Raw genomic sequence first — 14,768 nt, 5'->3', positions numbered from 1 at the left:
CCAAAGTACAGAAGAATAATCAATTGTGATTTGTCAATTTCTTACTGTTACGGCCTACAACTCTCCATTGTAGACGACCCTTTATGCGCTAGCATAGGATTCACGCACTCTAGTCTTTATATCTCTATGGTTCTACATGGTCAGGAAACATCAGTGAATTATGATGGCGTATGGACTAGCTTAGTTCGGTCCTTTGAGCCATATATTCACCATTAGTGGATTTAATTATAATTACGTTTTAATTGTGTATTATGATATGAACAATGAGAACATAATTAGTTGTCGTTGCAATGACTGCCAATTATTATTTTGTTATTGTTGGCCACGCTGACAATCCATTATTTGAAATAGAATTTAACAATGCTGGAAAAGATACAAAGGTTAGTTTGTGTAGTTAAGGTCAGATTCATAAATTTTGCAAGTTCTTTGCAATTCTTTTACCTTGATATCTAATAATATTTGTGTTTTTCTTTAGAAAGATGATCATTCGCATTTAAATCAATTTATTGCTCATGCAGCACTCGATCTTGTAGATGAACATACATGGAAGACAACAAACATGCATTTAAAAGTTGTGGATAAATTTAACCAATGGTTTGTCAGTGCATTTGTCACAGCAACTCATATACGATTTGTTATGGTACATGACAGCAAAAACGAAGATGGAATTAAAAATTTTTTTAATGAAATGTATGAAACATATATAAAGGTATACTTAATAGTATCTTAATAGTTCTAAATATTTCATAAATTTTTTTAGAGTTTTTATTTACTGACACATCTATTACTGTTTATATTTTATATTTGTTTATAAACACAATCTTTATTTTCCTAATTTATATATGTATACATAGACATTTATATTATATTAGACCACTAAACACTATAATGTAACATGTTAAAAGGTAAAAGAAACATTGTCATTTCTACTTCGAGATCTCTTACAAATATAGCAGAATAAACATGTTAATAACAAGTGGTAAAGATATATAAGGTTAAATATAATACTTAAATATTAGTATTTATATTTCTATTAAAGTAAAAATGCTAAAACAATATGATGTGAGATGCAAAATCTACCAAAAACTTGGAATTGTAATTTAGATGTTTTGATAAAATTGTCATTGAGAATTTGCTAATGTTTACTAACTTTTTCAACTAGAAAATTTTTTATTTTTTATTAAGTTTTGAATAGATATATTTATTTTTCATCAAGCTGTACTAACTGTAAGCAACTTATAAGTTTCACAGTACTAAGTTTAGCACTGTGAGACAGAGAGTTAGCATTGCTATGTAGACCCATGTACACAAAGAAAGAAAGAGAGAGAGAGCATGTGTGTGGGTGTACTTGTGCATTAGAGTACTCTGCAGTTTGTTCCTAACTTGTACTTTGTTGACTCTTTTCTTACACATTATATGTATTATAACATATTATATAACATTAGTGGTCTAGCATAATATGAAAGTATATATGACAAACACATTTACAAATATATGTATATATGTAATAGTTTTATCAAAAAGATGTGTGTATACTAAAATTTTTGTTTAATTTTCAGTATTCGATGAATCCATTTTACAAGTTGAACACTCCTATTAAATCTGTAGGATTTGAGAGAAAAGCACAATTATATGGTAGAAAATATTTATCTTTATGAATGTAATTATTACTGTCAGTAAGATAAGTTTTTTTTAGTGAACATAAAAGTGGTTATATTTTTTTTTTATTTTACATATATTCTTCATTTATAATTAAAAAAGTGATACTAGTTTATTATTATATTCAGTCTGCACCGATAGTGATGAATTTGTGTTTATTCAAATTATTTTGGTCTTAAAACAAATGATTTATAATAAATAAATAATTTTTAATTCATGAAAATTTAAAATTAGATAGTTTAAAACTAAGGTCAATATAAGTCAATGTACTGGATGTGCAAATATATTTTTATACACGTAAATTAATACATTTGTAAGAAAGTAAAATAGGCAATTCATATGTTGACAAATTAAATAAGCAGTTTAGATGAATTGTCGAATTTGAATTTTCAGTTACATTAATTTATACATATAAAATTACATCAATTTACACGTATAAAAATATAAAATTATATTTTACATACGCATGTATATCCAGCATATTGGCTTGTAAGTGTGATCTTACACTATTTACTTAATTATTTACTTAAGATTTTTCTAGCCACAAATAATAATTTTGTGCTCTTTCAATGTACCTAGTTTTATATGAAATAAAAAAAGAATCCAGCAGGAAAAAACATCACTCTGTATTAAAGTTGTCGACTGTTCAGATTAGGTTCAGATTAGGTTAGGAAAGGAAAGGAATTCAACGCATGCATATGCTCATGTCGTATTCTGTCAATGCGACAGAATACGGCACGAGCATATGCATGCGTTGAATTGTAATTTGCGGAAGAGCAGCGACCCGCAAATACATACAATAGTTTCTCGCTAATGTGCCAAACTTTTCCCTGGGTATTGTGACTTGTGATAGGGAGTTATCCCCATCCTAGAATCCAATTCCCAGAAGTGCTTCGCCCGAGGCTTCGCGCGAGAACCGTCGTCCGTGTGCGCGCGTGGAAGAACGCAGAAAGCGATCGTAAAATTATGGGCCTGGACCTCGATTCTTTCGAACAATTTGCGCATACGAAAGTCTATAGTACATGTGACATTAACAGTAGAGTTTCGTACACGAAAGTTTTTCAAGAATTAAGGCCCTGGACTTTGATGAAGGTCTTACATCATTAACCTTTAGATCGCCGGCATTTTTCTATTAAAATAGTGTATTTTTATCTCAAAAATTCGTGTATATTAATAATATACACGTTGTATAGAATCTCGAGGTTTATATGAAGCCCTAAAAGATGCTTTTGCGGCGGCCTAAACTTCACCTTTGTTTTTGTTTTTATTGAATAAATTAGAAAATATAAAGAAAGTATAAAAGAGATTGTTTTCTTGTTCTGTAGACTATAATAAATAAAAGTATAGACGTAAGTACTTTTGAAATTTCCAAAATGCTATTATTATAAAATTTATATTAATGTTGTTTGTTTTTTTTTTTTTTATACAAAGTATACACATACAATTTTATATCTATTCTATTGAGTACATTTAATGAAATATTTCGATGTAATACAAGGATGTGGTTTGAATTACATTTAGTTAATTATTAACTGCCATTGAATCATACACAAATTTAATTTGATGAGATTTTGAAAAAGTAGACTTACAAAAAATATAAACACAGTCATTCATTAGATCTACAATGAGTTTGTGTTTCAATACAAATGATAAGAGTTATAAGTTAAAATAGTTAGTTGAATACAAGTTGAAAACAAAACAAGTGTGCAGTTTTGATATAACTACTTTATGTAATCTTTTTTAATTTTTTTGTGGTTTTCATAGGGGAAGCCTTTTTTCTTGCTGGTTTCTCAGCCTTTTTTGTGTATTTATCGATCAACGAGTCGAAGAAACTCTCGGATTGACTAGCACGAGCCTTATTACGATTCTGAATTACTAACGCGAGATCAGCAGCTGCATTTTCTTCGTTTTCGATCTTCAACATCTTTTCCAAACGTTCAGCTTCTGCCGCTTCTTTGGCCCACTGTAACAAAACAAAATTGATCAAACCAATTAACGTTAAAAATCATTAAACAGCCATTGTTTATAGTATTAAAAAAAGTAAACTTGTGATTTCACAGTCTAACTTTTATAATTCAATCCAGACATTTTTACGTAGCGAGAAAGAAGATAGATTTCAAGAGCGGATAGTGTTTAAGAAGCATATGTTTCTGTTAGCAAGATTGATTGATATATTCTTACAAGAGCAAAACCGCGATCTACGTATTATTCTATTTCCGAAAATGCAATGCTTCAATTCTTGAGATTGTCTAAATGTATACGCGACTCACGTTCGAATAACGAATAGAAGTAAGAAAAACGTAAGCTTTTCTAAAATGTATTTTAAAAAGAGAAGGAAGTTTGTATTGGTAGTAAGAATAACCAGATGCATTGTTTAAAAGCGCGAAATAAAGCTGATTATTTACAGATTTTAATTTTTCTGACTTCCTCCGTAACTTGCAATAGATTCGTAGTAATATAAGCGTCGATGATGCTTTGTATCACGTGCGTGACCTACTCTATAATCTGCATTGCTGAAGAAATTTCGTTATTTATAAATTTCTGGCAAGTACGTCTAACTGGCTACCAAATGCGCATTGCACAACTCTTTGCAAAATTCTGACTGTACCGAGACTGTCGCGAGATAAAACGGAATCGTGAGTAATCAAAACAAGAAAAGATGCAGCACTTTGTGGAATGTTAATATTTTATTGTTATGTGTTATCTCAGAAAGGTTCTATATTATTTTGAGATATAATACACATTCATATCGTACCAAGCTGTCAATCTACAATACATATCTATCTCTGAGTGGAAAGCGGAAACATTTTTTCACGGCCTTGCAAGCCTTCACATTGATCGGAATCGCGCCACGCCTCGAGTAAAGTGGAAAAATTGCATTAAATAATTTATAGTCATCGAACGTGACACAAATGGCGCGAAGTCATGTCATATTTAATAGCTATGTCATCGGTATGGAATTCCATGCGGAGAATTGACTGCGTTATGACTTGTTTGCAACTCTCCGAACATATATGCGCATACCAGTCAATATGAAGATAAACGCCGCTATTCGTTGTAACAGACGCTTTCAATGATTATTCAAGGCTACTTGATGATCTCTACACGAGAGCTCTCTGTTCTCTGTTTGGCACAAAGACCTCGTGCTAAGATGCATCTGTTGCATAAAGACTGACGGAAACTATCGTGCGAACTTGACTCCGTACAGTGACGGCTTTGAGTGTATATTTAACGCGTTTGCGTCAAGTTGTGTCGAATCACGCAAAATCGTTATGTAACACGCATAATAATTGCAATATAGCGGTGCAATAACGGTGCAATTATTTTATTATCACTTTTGACGACTTATATGCTAGTTAATCGCAATTAAAATTTTCGCTTTAATTCGACATAAATAACACATTCTTATAATTTGACTTTTTTTACTCGATAAACACTTTAGAACGTTATAGTAATAGCAGTATAAAAGTATTATGTTCCAAGTTGATTGTGAGAAAACAAAATCACAAATGTTTTATTGAAATATTAAAAAAAAAGCTTTGCTAAATTCACTAAGTAATTAAAATTTAAACATAATTTTATTTCTTTTGCAACATATACTTAATTGGTGTGTAAATTTTTACGAATTTATCGGAAATCGCAGAACTAAGATGTTTTACAACATTTGAAAACCACTTGACATAAAAGTAACCCGTGTACACACATTTTAGAAAACACAAAGTTTTATTCTTGTATCTCTTATATGACACTTACACGTTAGATTCTGTTGACTTTGCCATTTACGGAGAATAATATCTTCTTCTTTCTGAAGAAAAAAGTCTTACCCGCGTTCACCACACTTTTGTTAATATCAATACGTATTATATATCTAGTTAATATTTTTCTATAAAGCTTTTTTTTTAAAAAAAAATATCCAATATTTCAATAGAGAAAAAAGTTATAACGCTAATAAATATAAATGCGCGCTTTTTTTAATATACGTTCGTTGATCAGTAAAACGTAAATTCGATTTTTTTTCTTCTGCGTTAAGGCTAATATCAGAATTTGTTCTCTACGTTTTCTACACGATTCATTTCACCGATCTGGACGATGAGAAATATGCGCGCTCGAGATTAAACTTTTACGATGACTTGTCTAAAGATGACAATAATAATAGACATCACTAACACAGCGACCGATTGGGTCATTAACGCCGCCGAATTTCTGTTTGGACATTCTGGAAGTGGTTTGTCCGTAAGTGTTTCCAATGAAGATACGTCTGCGATCGTATCGGTGTGTTGCGGATAATTTTGCAACGGTGGATAGAGAGTCACCGTTGATTCATAATACGGAGTCAGATAGGATTCGTCTGTTGAAGGTAAGTGCATCAATTCCAAGCCCGAAGATAATGAAGGTCTCACATAATGTATATCGGAAGATGTGGTTTGAGATCGATCTTCTTTATAGCGTTCAACAAGATCCTTAGCGATGAGAACATCGTTGGTACTTGGTTTTATCATTTTAAGTGAATCGAGCTCTTCAGAAAAGTGCGTTTTCTGAAGATCTGGTTCTGAAGGTAGTTCAATTTCTTCTTTAACACGATAAAATTGCTCGTAAAGTTCTATGTCTTTAGGTCGGAGCGTCGAAGACGGATCGTCTGAATGTTGTATCGGAACATTATCAGACCAAGTCTTCCAAGAAACTGCGTCGTAATCAATAGATGGATATGTTGCTTGAATATATCCATTCAATTTTTCATGACCACTAGACGTTGAAACATATAAAGGATATGTCACGACGTGTTCCTTCTGTAGCGGTCTGTCAAATCCTGTCGTTGTTTTGTCATGTGAAGATGATACTGCTTCTGTAGCTATCGCTCGCGATCTTTCTGATGTAATTTGAGGCATGTCATGTGTTGGAACATACGACGGATATATTGAAGTACGTTCCGTTTGTAACGATCTGTTGATATCATCTATTCTTGTAGTATCTGATGATGATTTCTGATGATAATCTTCGGGCGGCGTTTGTGATCTTCCTGACGTTACGTGCGATGGATAATTCATCGTTTCACTTGCTGGAACATATAATGGATATGTTGAAGTGTATTCTTGTGACAATTTTTCATTATCTGCCGTTCTAATAGTCCCTGCAGACATTGATTCTGCGAATGATGCTCGCGTTGTTTCCGCTGCTGAATAAGGATAAGGCATTTTTTGATCGATCGAGGATTTTGGTATGTTAGATTGTATGTCTGAAAATGGATATCTTGGTTCTACTCGTGGAATAGGTTCTTCTTTGTGTTTAGAATTCGTTGGTCGTATAGTTGTGGTTGGTCTTCTGGGACGGTGCTCCGACCAGTTATTTGAATAAATTCCACTGTTTCCTGATGATGGCATGTGTGGCAATACTTCTTGCTCCACTGATGGACGTCCGTCAGGATATGATTCTTTATGATATGTTGGTGTAATTCTATTATCTTTTTCTCCGTAGCTCAGCGGAATATGAACGTCGATCATATCGTTGGCAAGCTTTTTCCATTCAGGATCTTTTTCAAAAGTAACACTTTGACTCTCGAGAAATTTACTAACAGCGTGTGGACAAGCAAACTCAGGATTCTCGCTGAGAAGCATAAACTTGAGTTCTCTTAGATGTGACATGGCATCGAGATTTAGACATCGTAAACGATTTCCAGAAATTCTGAAATCCACGAGACTCGGTAGGTTCTGATAAGTTTCATCTTCGATTTCATATATATTGTTATAATTGAGATCGAGATATGTTAAATAGGACAGACCTCTGAACCACGCTGCTTTGACACTCGTTAAATGATTGTTGTCTAAACTGAGTTGCTGAAGATTGACAAGCCTTCTAAAGGCATTCACATCAATATCAGTGATATTGCAATGTGAACAACCCAATACCCAAAGATTTCCGCCGAATCTCGAGAATGTATCAGTAGTTATTTTGTGAAGTGGCATTCTGTTAATCCGCAATTTTTCAGTAATCTCGGGTATTCTGATTAAATCGGAAGGATGGCCACCTTCGCAAAAATATTCCAACATATCGTTATTTGCTATTTGTCTGCACGATGCTGTGACATTGCCGACGAATGTGGTTAACACGGCAAATAATACGAAAATAACGGCACTAGTCATTCTTCCAACTGATATATAAATGTCACTAAACATGTGATATAACTTGTTTCAATTAATGATAATTAACGATAATTAATATAATATAATAAAGTTATATTTTATCACATTCATCTCGAAACCAATAGATAAAACGAGACATAGCCATTAGAAGAAAAATTTTGCCAATTATTATATAATTAACGATAAACAGTTGAACTACTTGTAACGCGGACTGAGGCAGTTCGCAGTATTCGTAGGATACTTATTTACTAGACCTTCTCCCCTCCAAGTAATATCTCTATTACTCCTACTACCTTCCACTTGTACAGCTAAAGCTATCGGTAAAAATAGAAAAGTTTGAAAATAGCGCGGCAGGTCGTTAGACACTTAAAAGATTATTCATCAAGTGATATTTAGTAAAAATAAAGGAAATATTGCTAATGCACAAATTTCAATTCACGCTGTAATTACACATGATTGATTATAACAAGAGAGCGATAATAAAATGTTATAAGTTTGCAAAAACCAAAGCAATAATAAAATGTTTTGTAACAATTTTTTATCTTGTATTAAGCATTTGCTTCAATTTAAATCAAGAAGGAAGAAGATATATTTGACATATAAAATTAACTTGACTGCTAAATCAAGTTCTTTCTCATGAAACTCTATGAGATGAAAATTTTATAACAATAACTCAAAAGTTGAAATGCAAATATTATGTTATATGTTTTCTGCATCGACATCAAACATGATTCAATAATGGTTCGATCGATCGACAAGAGGAGTACCGAGGCGTTTAGACAGAAGAGTAGATAACGACAGTTATTGATTTTAAAGTTTAAACGATAGATTTAAAAAAAAGTTGTTCGAACGCGCAGCGAGGGAGTCCTGATTTTCTGGGATAATTTAGCGAGTTCTATATTATGTCGATAAAATACGTTAATTTTCCAACTACCTGTTATTTCATGAGCCAGAAGTAATGATTGAACGCAACATTTTACAATTTCAGATAGGTAGTAAAAAAATAAAAAGCAAATAAAAACTGACTTAAGCTGGGTAGTACACACAGCGAACGAACGCCGAACGTACAGCAAACGCTGACGTTCGTTACTATAATTCATCAGATGTATACGCCAAAACAAATGTAAACAGAATGAACAAATGTAAACATTCGATCTGCATTCGGATCGGTTCCCTCATAAGGCGGTACATCAGAGAAAATTTGTGAGCGATATGAATGCACATACGCGCTGTTCTCTGCTGTTCGTTACTTTGTAACGAATGACTTCAGAATACAAACGCGAATGTCCAAACGTTCGCGCTCATTCGGTGCTTGTTCATAGATGTATACTCAATTTTATAAACAAACACACACACACACACAAAATATCGTGTCCAATAATTACCATATAATCTCTTGTAGGTAAAGCGAGTTGTACTGAATAAAAAAAAGTCCTTTACTATTTTGCAAGTTTCGCAATAATTAATGTGTTAGTAATTTATAATATCCACAAATGAGTATGCGTCCGCTATGAAGACAACCCAGAATTTTGCGCATTTACGGTTGCTATACACACAGCAACTCAATGAGTATTGAACCCAAAACCCTTCAGAAATGTTAACAAATCGCGAAAGTATCGAATATCAAATATTTATTATTATTTATATGTATAATACTATATTTATATAAATAATTGTTAATTAGTTATTAGTTAAAATGAATTATTTGTTAATTAAAAATCAAACTCTTATCTAATCTTGATTGTTTATACAATACAATACTTTTTTTGCTAAATTTTTTCTATTCATGCAAAACAGCATTAAATGAACAAATTTATAAAACAACAATAATTTATTCTAACAATTAGTGAAAAATAGAGATTACTCTCAGGCTCTATAAGTCTTTTAAACTAATAATATATGAATATAAGAACATGAAGAGCCGTTCGCAAAATGTTGTGCGTGAATGTGCTTAAATATATATATATGTATACACATATATACTTCAAAATAATTGTTTTCCTCCATATAGGATGCTGGATTTGCATCACATATATATATGAAGAACCCACTGAGGAGTTTTTTTCGCAATATTTTAAAATTAGTTAGGGTCCTTCATATATATGTGATGCAAATCCAGCATCCTATATGGAGGAAAAAAATTATTTCGAAGTATATATGTGTATACATATATATATATTGAAGCACATTCACGCACAACATCCTGCGAACAGCTCTTCATGTCCTTATATTCATATATTATTAGTTTAAATTTATTATTATTAGTGGCTAGGGAGATTTTGTCAATAAGTACTCTATAAAGTGAGATTTCTTAAACTTTAAACCTTACCTTTCAGTAAGTTTAACTTAATATTTCATGTTTCAAATGTTTTTGACACCTAAAACTTTTTGCGTTATACTTCAACTATCATATTACAAAATATAAACAAAATCCAAAGTACATCTAGCATACTATACAGTTACTGTTTGTACTGTTTATACAGCTATTGGGACATTTACTATATTTACCTTTCTTTTTCTACGTTGTTTTTTCTTGTTATTTTCATTGGTAAAGGCTTTATATTCTGGAACTTCACCTTTCTTGATTAAATTTTTAATTATAGCATGTAATCTTGGTTCTTCATCACAATTGGTAAATGGAACAGCTTCCAATATATAATCCATATCTCCTTTACCTGATGTATTTAGAATTAAAGTGCACACACAATAAAACATTAAATATAATATTAGTTCTTTTTATGTATACAATGTGATAAACCTAACTTACTGTCTATATATGCTCTCTTAAGATCTTTGATTTCTGTTTCAGAACCTTTGTAATTCTTCTCATAATTATTGATATCTTCAACTGTAATTGCTTTAAATAAAGATCTCCAATAGTCTGCCCAATTGCGCATTATAACTTCTTCGCTTTCCTCGTCATAATGACCGGATTCATCATAAATTTTGCGTTTTTCATTGTCACTGAGAATTGAATGTATCCTACCAAGAACTTTAAATTTTTCAGTTGCTTCAGCTTTGATATTCTCTTCAACTCGATCGGGATGTACAAGTAGTGATAGTTTGTGATAAGCTTTCTTGACTGGTAAAAAATATAATAAATTCTTATTATATGAAGAATGGAAAAAAGTATTGAAATATGCTTACAGAGAGGTTAAGACGCTATATAAATTCAAGTCACTATTTACATACCTTGCTTATCCGTTGCAGTTTTTTGTATTTTTAAGACATCATAAAAATTACGCGCGCCAAAATATTGTTCACAAAGATCTAACAAACTAGCCATGCTGACAAGCTCTGAGTAACTTTACTGGAAAATTTTGGTTTGGCTTGATGCATTCATGGCTTTTTGCACATTTAGAGCTAGTCCATACTAGTAATCAGTATTGCGATATTGGAGAGACTGTACGCGCATGCTCGACGAAATCAGATGCTGCGTTCAGCAGAACACGTTGCCAAATCTGCTCATATATTTATAGATACGTTACTGGATTTTCTGTGGCCATGTTCAGCAGACTGAGCAGATCAGTTAGCGCTTAGTGATTCTTCAATATGATTGGTTTCTACACTTAGATCCAGCGATGATCTAAAGGCAAGATTCAATCACATTAAAGAATCACTAAGCGATCGCTGATCTGCTCGGTCTGCTGAACGTGGCCATTGTTACGTCGTCTTGTCAACACTCGACGTTGACAAGAAACGTGACTTCAAATTATAGTTTGGTACACTTTGGTATATGTACCATATGATCGCCAAAAATCGTCTTTTGTAATAATAGAAAATTATTAATTAGAAATAATGACAAGCCTCCTTAGAAATCAAGATAAAGTAGACTTGCAGAGCGCCGTGATTCACGGGTGGTAGTGGTAAGAATAATATAAAGTGTTTATATATATTTTTTGGAACGTCTATCTTTAATTAATCTATCTTTATTTTAGATCATTTTCAACCAATCTATAAAAACAATAAATATCCATGAAACTGATTACAGAAAAAGACAGATATAATAAATATCGGATCAAATGTAAATAAGATTACAAATTGTAAAAGAGATCTCGCTCCTTAATATATAAATATAAATTCAAATTGCAAACATGCGCCAACCGACAAAAAAAAGTCAACACCAAAAAACGCGAAAATAATGAGCGTTTAAGAACGTTGTCACGGAAAGTCTCTCTATAGGGTAATGTAATTAACTTTAAATTTAAGTAATACGGATGGAGTAACAATAAATTATACTAGTGGCCAAAACGTAAAAAAAGAGTCAAAAAAGTCGAAGAAGCAAAAAAATAGTCAAACAAATATTGTAGTCAACAAATATTATATTCAAAAGCAAGAAAAAAATAAATAAATAAATGAGTTATTGCGGGTCAATTAAATAAATTAAGATAACAAGAATCGTAAAAACACTCACTGTCGTTTAATAAGTCACAAGAGATCGTCAACCATCCAAGAAAAGAAAATTATTACTTTATTACTATAGACTATATTTTCTAGTCTATTAAAAAAACGTAGTTACATGCAACTTTCTTCTCTTGGAATAAATCTATTCCGATGACGACGAAGAGAGTAATTGAAGTACTTAAAGCAAAGGTAAATTAATAAAAAGACAATAGCGCAATCGATCAATTTTGATTTTATTTTCTTTTCGACGCATACACAATGCAGAATACGTCCCGTTAAGTTTTTGCCATAATTGGCGCGCGTAATTGTGTGAAATATGGTACTGTTGCTCTCAAAAACCGAATAAGGGCTGATATTAATTTCATTTATTTATATTCGGACTCTTTGCGTATATGTTTGCTCATATCAGTCTTTACTCACTTTTTGACTTTTTAAGATCAATCTTGCCAATTTCAGATAACGTATAATCGGTCGATTACTCAACGGAAGTAATCCATCGCATTGATCGATTAATCGAATTTATCACCCGCGGTTAATGTTTGACCGATTATTATGTTAACCGTGGTTGACATAACTGGTCCTTAATGTGACGAGCTTCTGTACGGTTTTGTTTTTAATATTTACGCTTGCAGTACGTATACGTGCATCTTATGCAGCTTCGCCGCGAGCCGCTAAAACCGCGATTTACGCACCTTGTTTTATCTGTAAACAAATAAATAATTTATCTTTTCGCGCGAATATACTCCCAGCTCGCAACAAATCGCACTCAGCTTGCAGGAGTGTTCAGCCTTCTTACATCCTTATAAAGAGTTAATATTATTTAACATTTATATGTAAATAAGAGTCATTATGGAAGATTGAATTGCGCCGTCACCTCTTTGCACATCTCCCTACCTAATTAATTGTGCTCGCCAAGTTATTAAATCTCAGTTTTGCAAGAAAAAACACATTATAAGAAAATTATTTTAAGAACTATATATATACCCAGCAGATACAATCAAACTTTTGTTAATTAAATATTAATCAAAGCTTGCGTATTGTAAAATATTTTCCAATGGGAAAATACCAACACGTTATTACTAGAAGTTAAAAAATTTACTTATTGTCTATCTATCGACAGATTGTAAATATTCTAAGTGTCAATAAAAAAAAAAATATACATATGTGTATGTACACGATGAGATATACGTATGAAAATCCGAAACAATTTCAAAAATATAGTTTTTACAAATAAATAGTTTGGATAAAGAGAGAGTTGTAGAGTTTAGAAACTTCTATTTATACTGATCTTATCAATTTGATCTTGGATGGCATCACTAACATCAAGACACAAAGTTAAATTTTTCAATTGTGACCTTCTATTGTTTATTGCATCTTATTATAGTCTTCATTGAAACGTTTTTTCAAAACTCTATAATAAAACCTCTATAATAATTTTATGGTTAAGATAAATCTTGTTTTAGATGGCCGGATTCTCCTTTTATTCTTTATGAGATATTAAAAACTATTATGACAAGTTTAAAAAAATCTCAGGCAATTCTTAACCAAGAAAAGTTTTATTATATAGTTCTGCAAACGTATCAACAAGGGCTATAAGAATATATGTACAATAAAAAATAGAGGATCACATTAAAAAAAAATTCAAGTTGACTTTATCCTGATCTTGGCGACAATATTAAATTGATAAGATCAAAGATCTTTTTAAACCTCACAACTTTTACCCGAAACACTTTTCTGTAAAACTTCTATTTTTTGAGATTTTTCGAGGTTTCCATACTTTTTCCTCACCTGTACAATATTAAATTATAATATTTAATTATATTCAATTATATTTTTAAACTTGAAATCTATAATGTTTAAAGATTTATATATATAGTTTATACAGGATGTATAAAAAGTACCGGTACCGCAAAAAATCTCGAAAACTAGGCATTTTACGAAAAAGTGTTTCAGATAAAAGTTGTAGGGTTTAAAAAAATCTATCTACTGATCTTATCAGTTTGAATGACATTGCCAAGGTCAGGACAAGATCACCTCGCATTTTTTAAATAGATATCCTATTTTTTATTGCAAATTCTTATAGCTTTCCGCAACACTAGAATAAAGTTTATTTTCATTAAGTATTTTTTGACTTATGAGTTGAATATCAGATTATCGCCGGTATTAGCATTATCTATTGACGTTATCATTCATTTCGAATGTTGCTTTATCCAAAAAAACTATGTTAAATAGGAAGTTAGGTTCTTTGTCAATTCTCTGCATTATGAGCTCACCAAATTCGTTTTGATCAAAATCATCTTCGTAGAAAAAGTACCGGCGGTACTCTTAATATTCAACCTTTATAACTCAAAAAGTACTTAATGAAAATAAACTGTATTATAGCGTTTTTGAAAGCTCTTGAAGTAAGCTATAAGAATCTGCAATAAAAAATAAGGAGTTCTATTTAACAAAATCGATGTGATCTTGACCTGACCTTGGCGGTGTCATCAAAGGGGCACACTGATATCAGTAAATAGATTCTCTTTTAAACCCTACAACTTTTATCTGAAACACTTTTGTAAAATACCT

At 31.7% G+C, this 14,768-nt stretch overlaps 2 protein-coding genes across 2 annotated transcripts; one reads left to right on the top strand and one right to left on the bottom strand.

The window, feature by feature from the left end:
- The first annotated feature begins 139 nt into the window (after positions 1-139).
- On the top strand, positions 140-3,088 carry LOC109852678 (probable trafficking protein particle complex subunit 2). Its single transcript, XM_020424064.1, has 3 exons — positions 140-380; positions 476-709; positions 1,560-3,088. The coding sequence occupies exons 1-3, from the start codon at positions 291-293 to the stop codon at positions 1,656-1,658; spliced, it is 423 nt and encodes a 140-aa protein (XP_020279653.1). The 5' UTR covers positions 140-290; the 3' UTR covers positions 1,659-3,088.
- On the bottom strand, positions 3,014-11,205 carry LOC109852677 (dnaJ homolog subfamily C member 9). The gene is made up of 4 exons (XM_020424063.1): positions 10,989-11,205; positions 10,564-10,878; positions 10,305-10,471; positions 3,014-3,622 (listed from the first exon to the last, which is right to left on the bottom strand). Exons 1-4 carry the CDS (start codon positions 11,080-11,082, stop codon positions 3,386-3,388), a joined length of 813 nt encoding a protein of 270 aa, XP_020279652.1. The 5' UTR covers positions 11,083-11,205; the 3' UTR covers positions 3,014-3,385.
- Positions 11,206-14,768: the final 3,563 nt, after the last annotated feature.

The sequence above is a fragment of the Pseudomyrmex gracilis genome, unplaced genomic scaffold, assembly GCF_002006095.1.
Source record: "Pseudomyrmex gracilis isolate BER0280 unplaced genomic scaffold, ASM200609v1 scaffold_33, whole genome shotgun sequence".
Lineage (NCBI taxonomy): Eukaryota > Metazoa > Arthropoda > Insecta > Hymenoptera > Formicidae > Pseudomyrmex > Pseudomyrmex gracilis.
This window is presented reverse-complemented; position numbering and strand designations above follow the sequence as displayed.

What these genes read in the sequence shown, in the direction of transcription:
- LOC109852677 (XM_020424063.1), bottom strand. Translation starts at nt 11,082, where the DNA reads ATGGCTAGTTTGTTAGATCTTTGTGAACAATATTTTGGCGCGCGTAAT. An exon ending in TAAGAGAGCATATATAGACA is followed by an intron (nt 10,472 to 10,563) that starts GTAAGTTAGGTT and finishes TAAATACATCAG; the next exon opens with GTAAAGGAGATATGGATTAT. An exon ending in AACAACGTAGAAAAAGAAAG is followed by an intron (nt 3,623 to 10,304) that starts GTAAATATAGTA and finishes GTTTTGTTACAG; the next exon opens with TGGGCCAAAGAAGCGGCAGA.
- LOC109852678 (XM_020424064.1), top strand. Translation starts at nt 291, where the DNA reads ATGACTGCCAATTATTATTTTGTTATTGTTGGCCACGCTGACAATCCA. An exon ending in ATGCTGGAAAAGATACAAAG is followed by an intron (nt 381 to 475) that starts GTTAGTTTGTGT and finishes GTTTTTCTTTAG; the next exon opens with AAAGATGATCATTCGCATTT. An exon ending in TGTATGAAACATATATAAAG is followed by an intron (nt 710 to 1,559) that starts GTATACTTAATA and finishes TTTAATTTTCAG; the next exon opens with TATTCGATGAATCCATTTTA.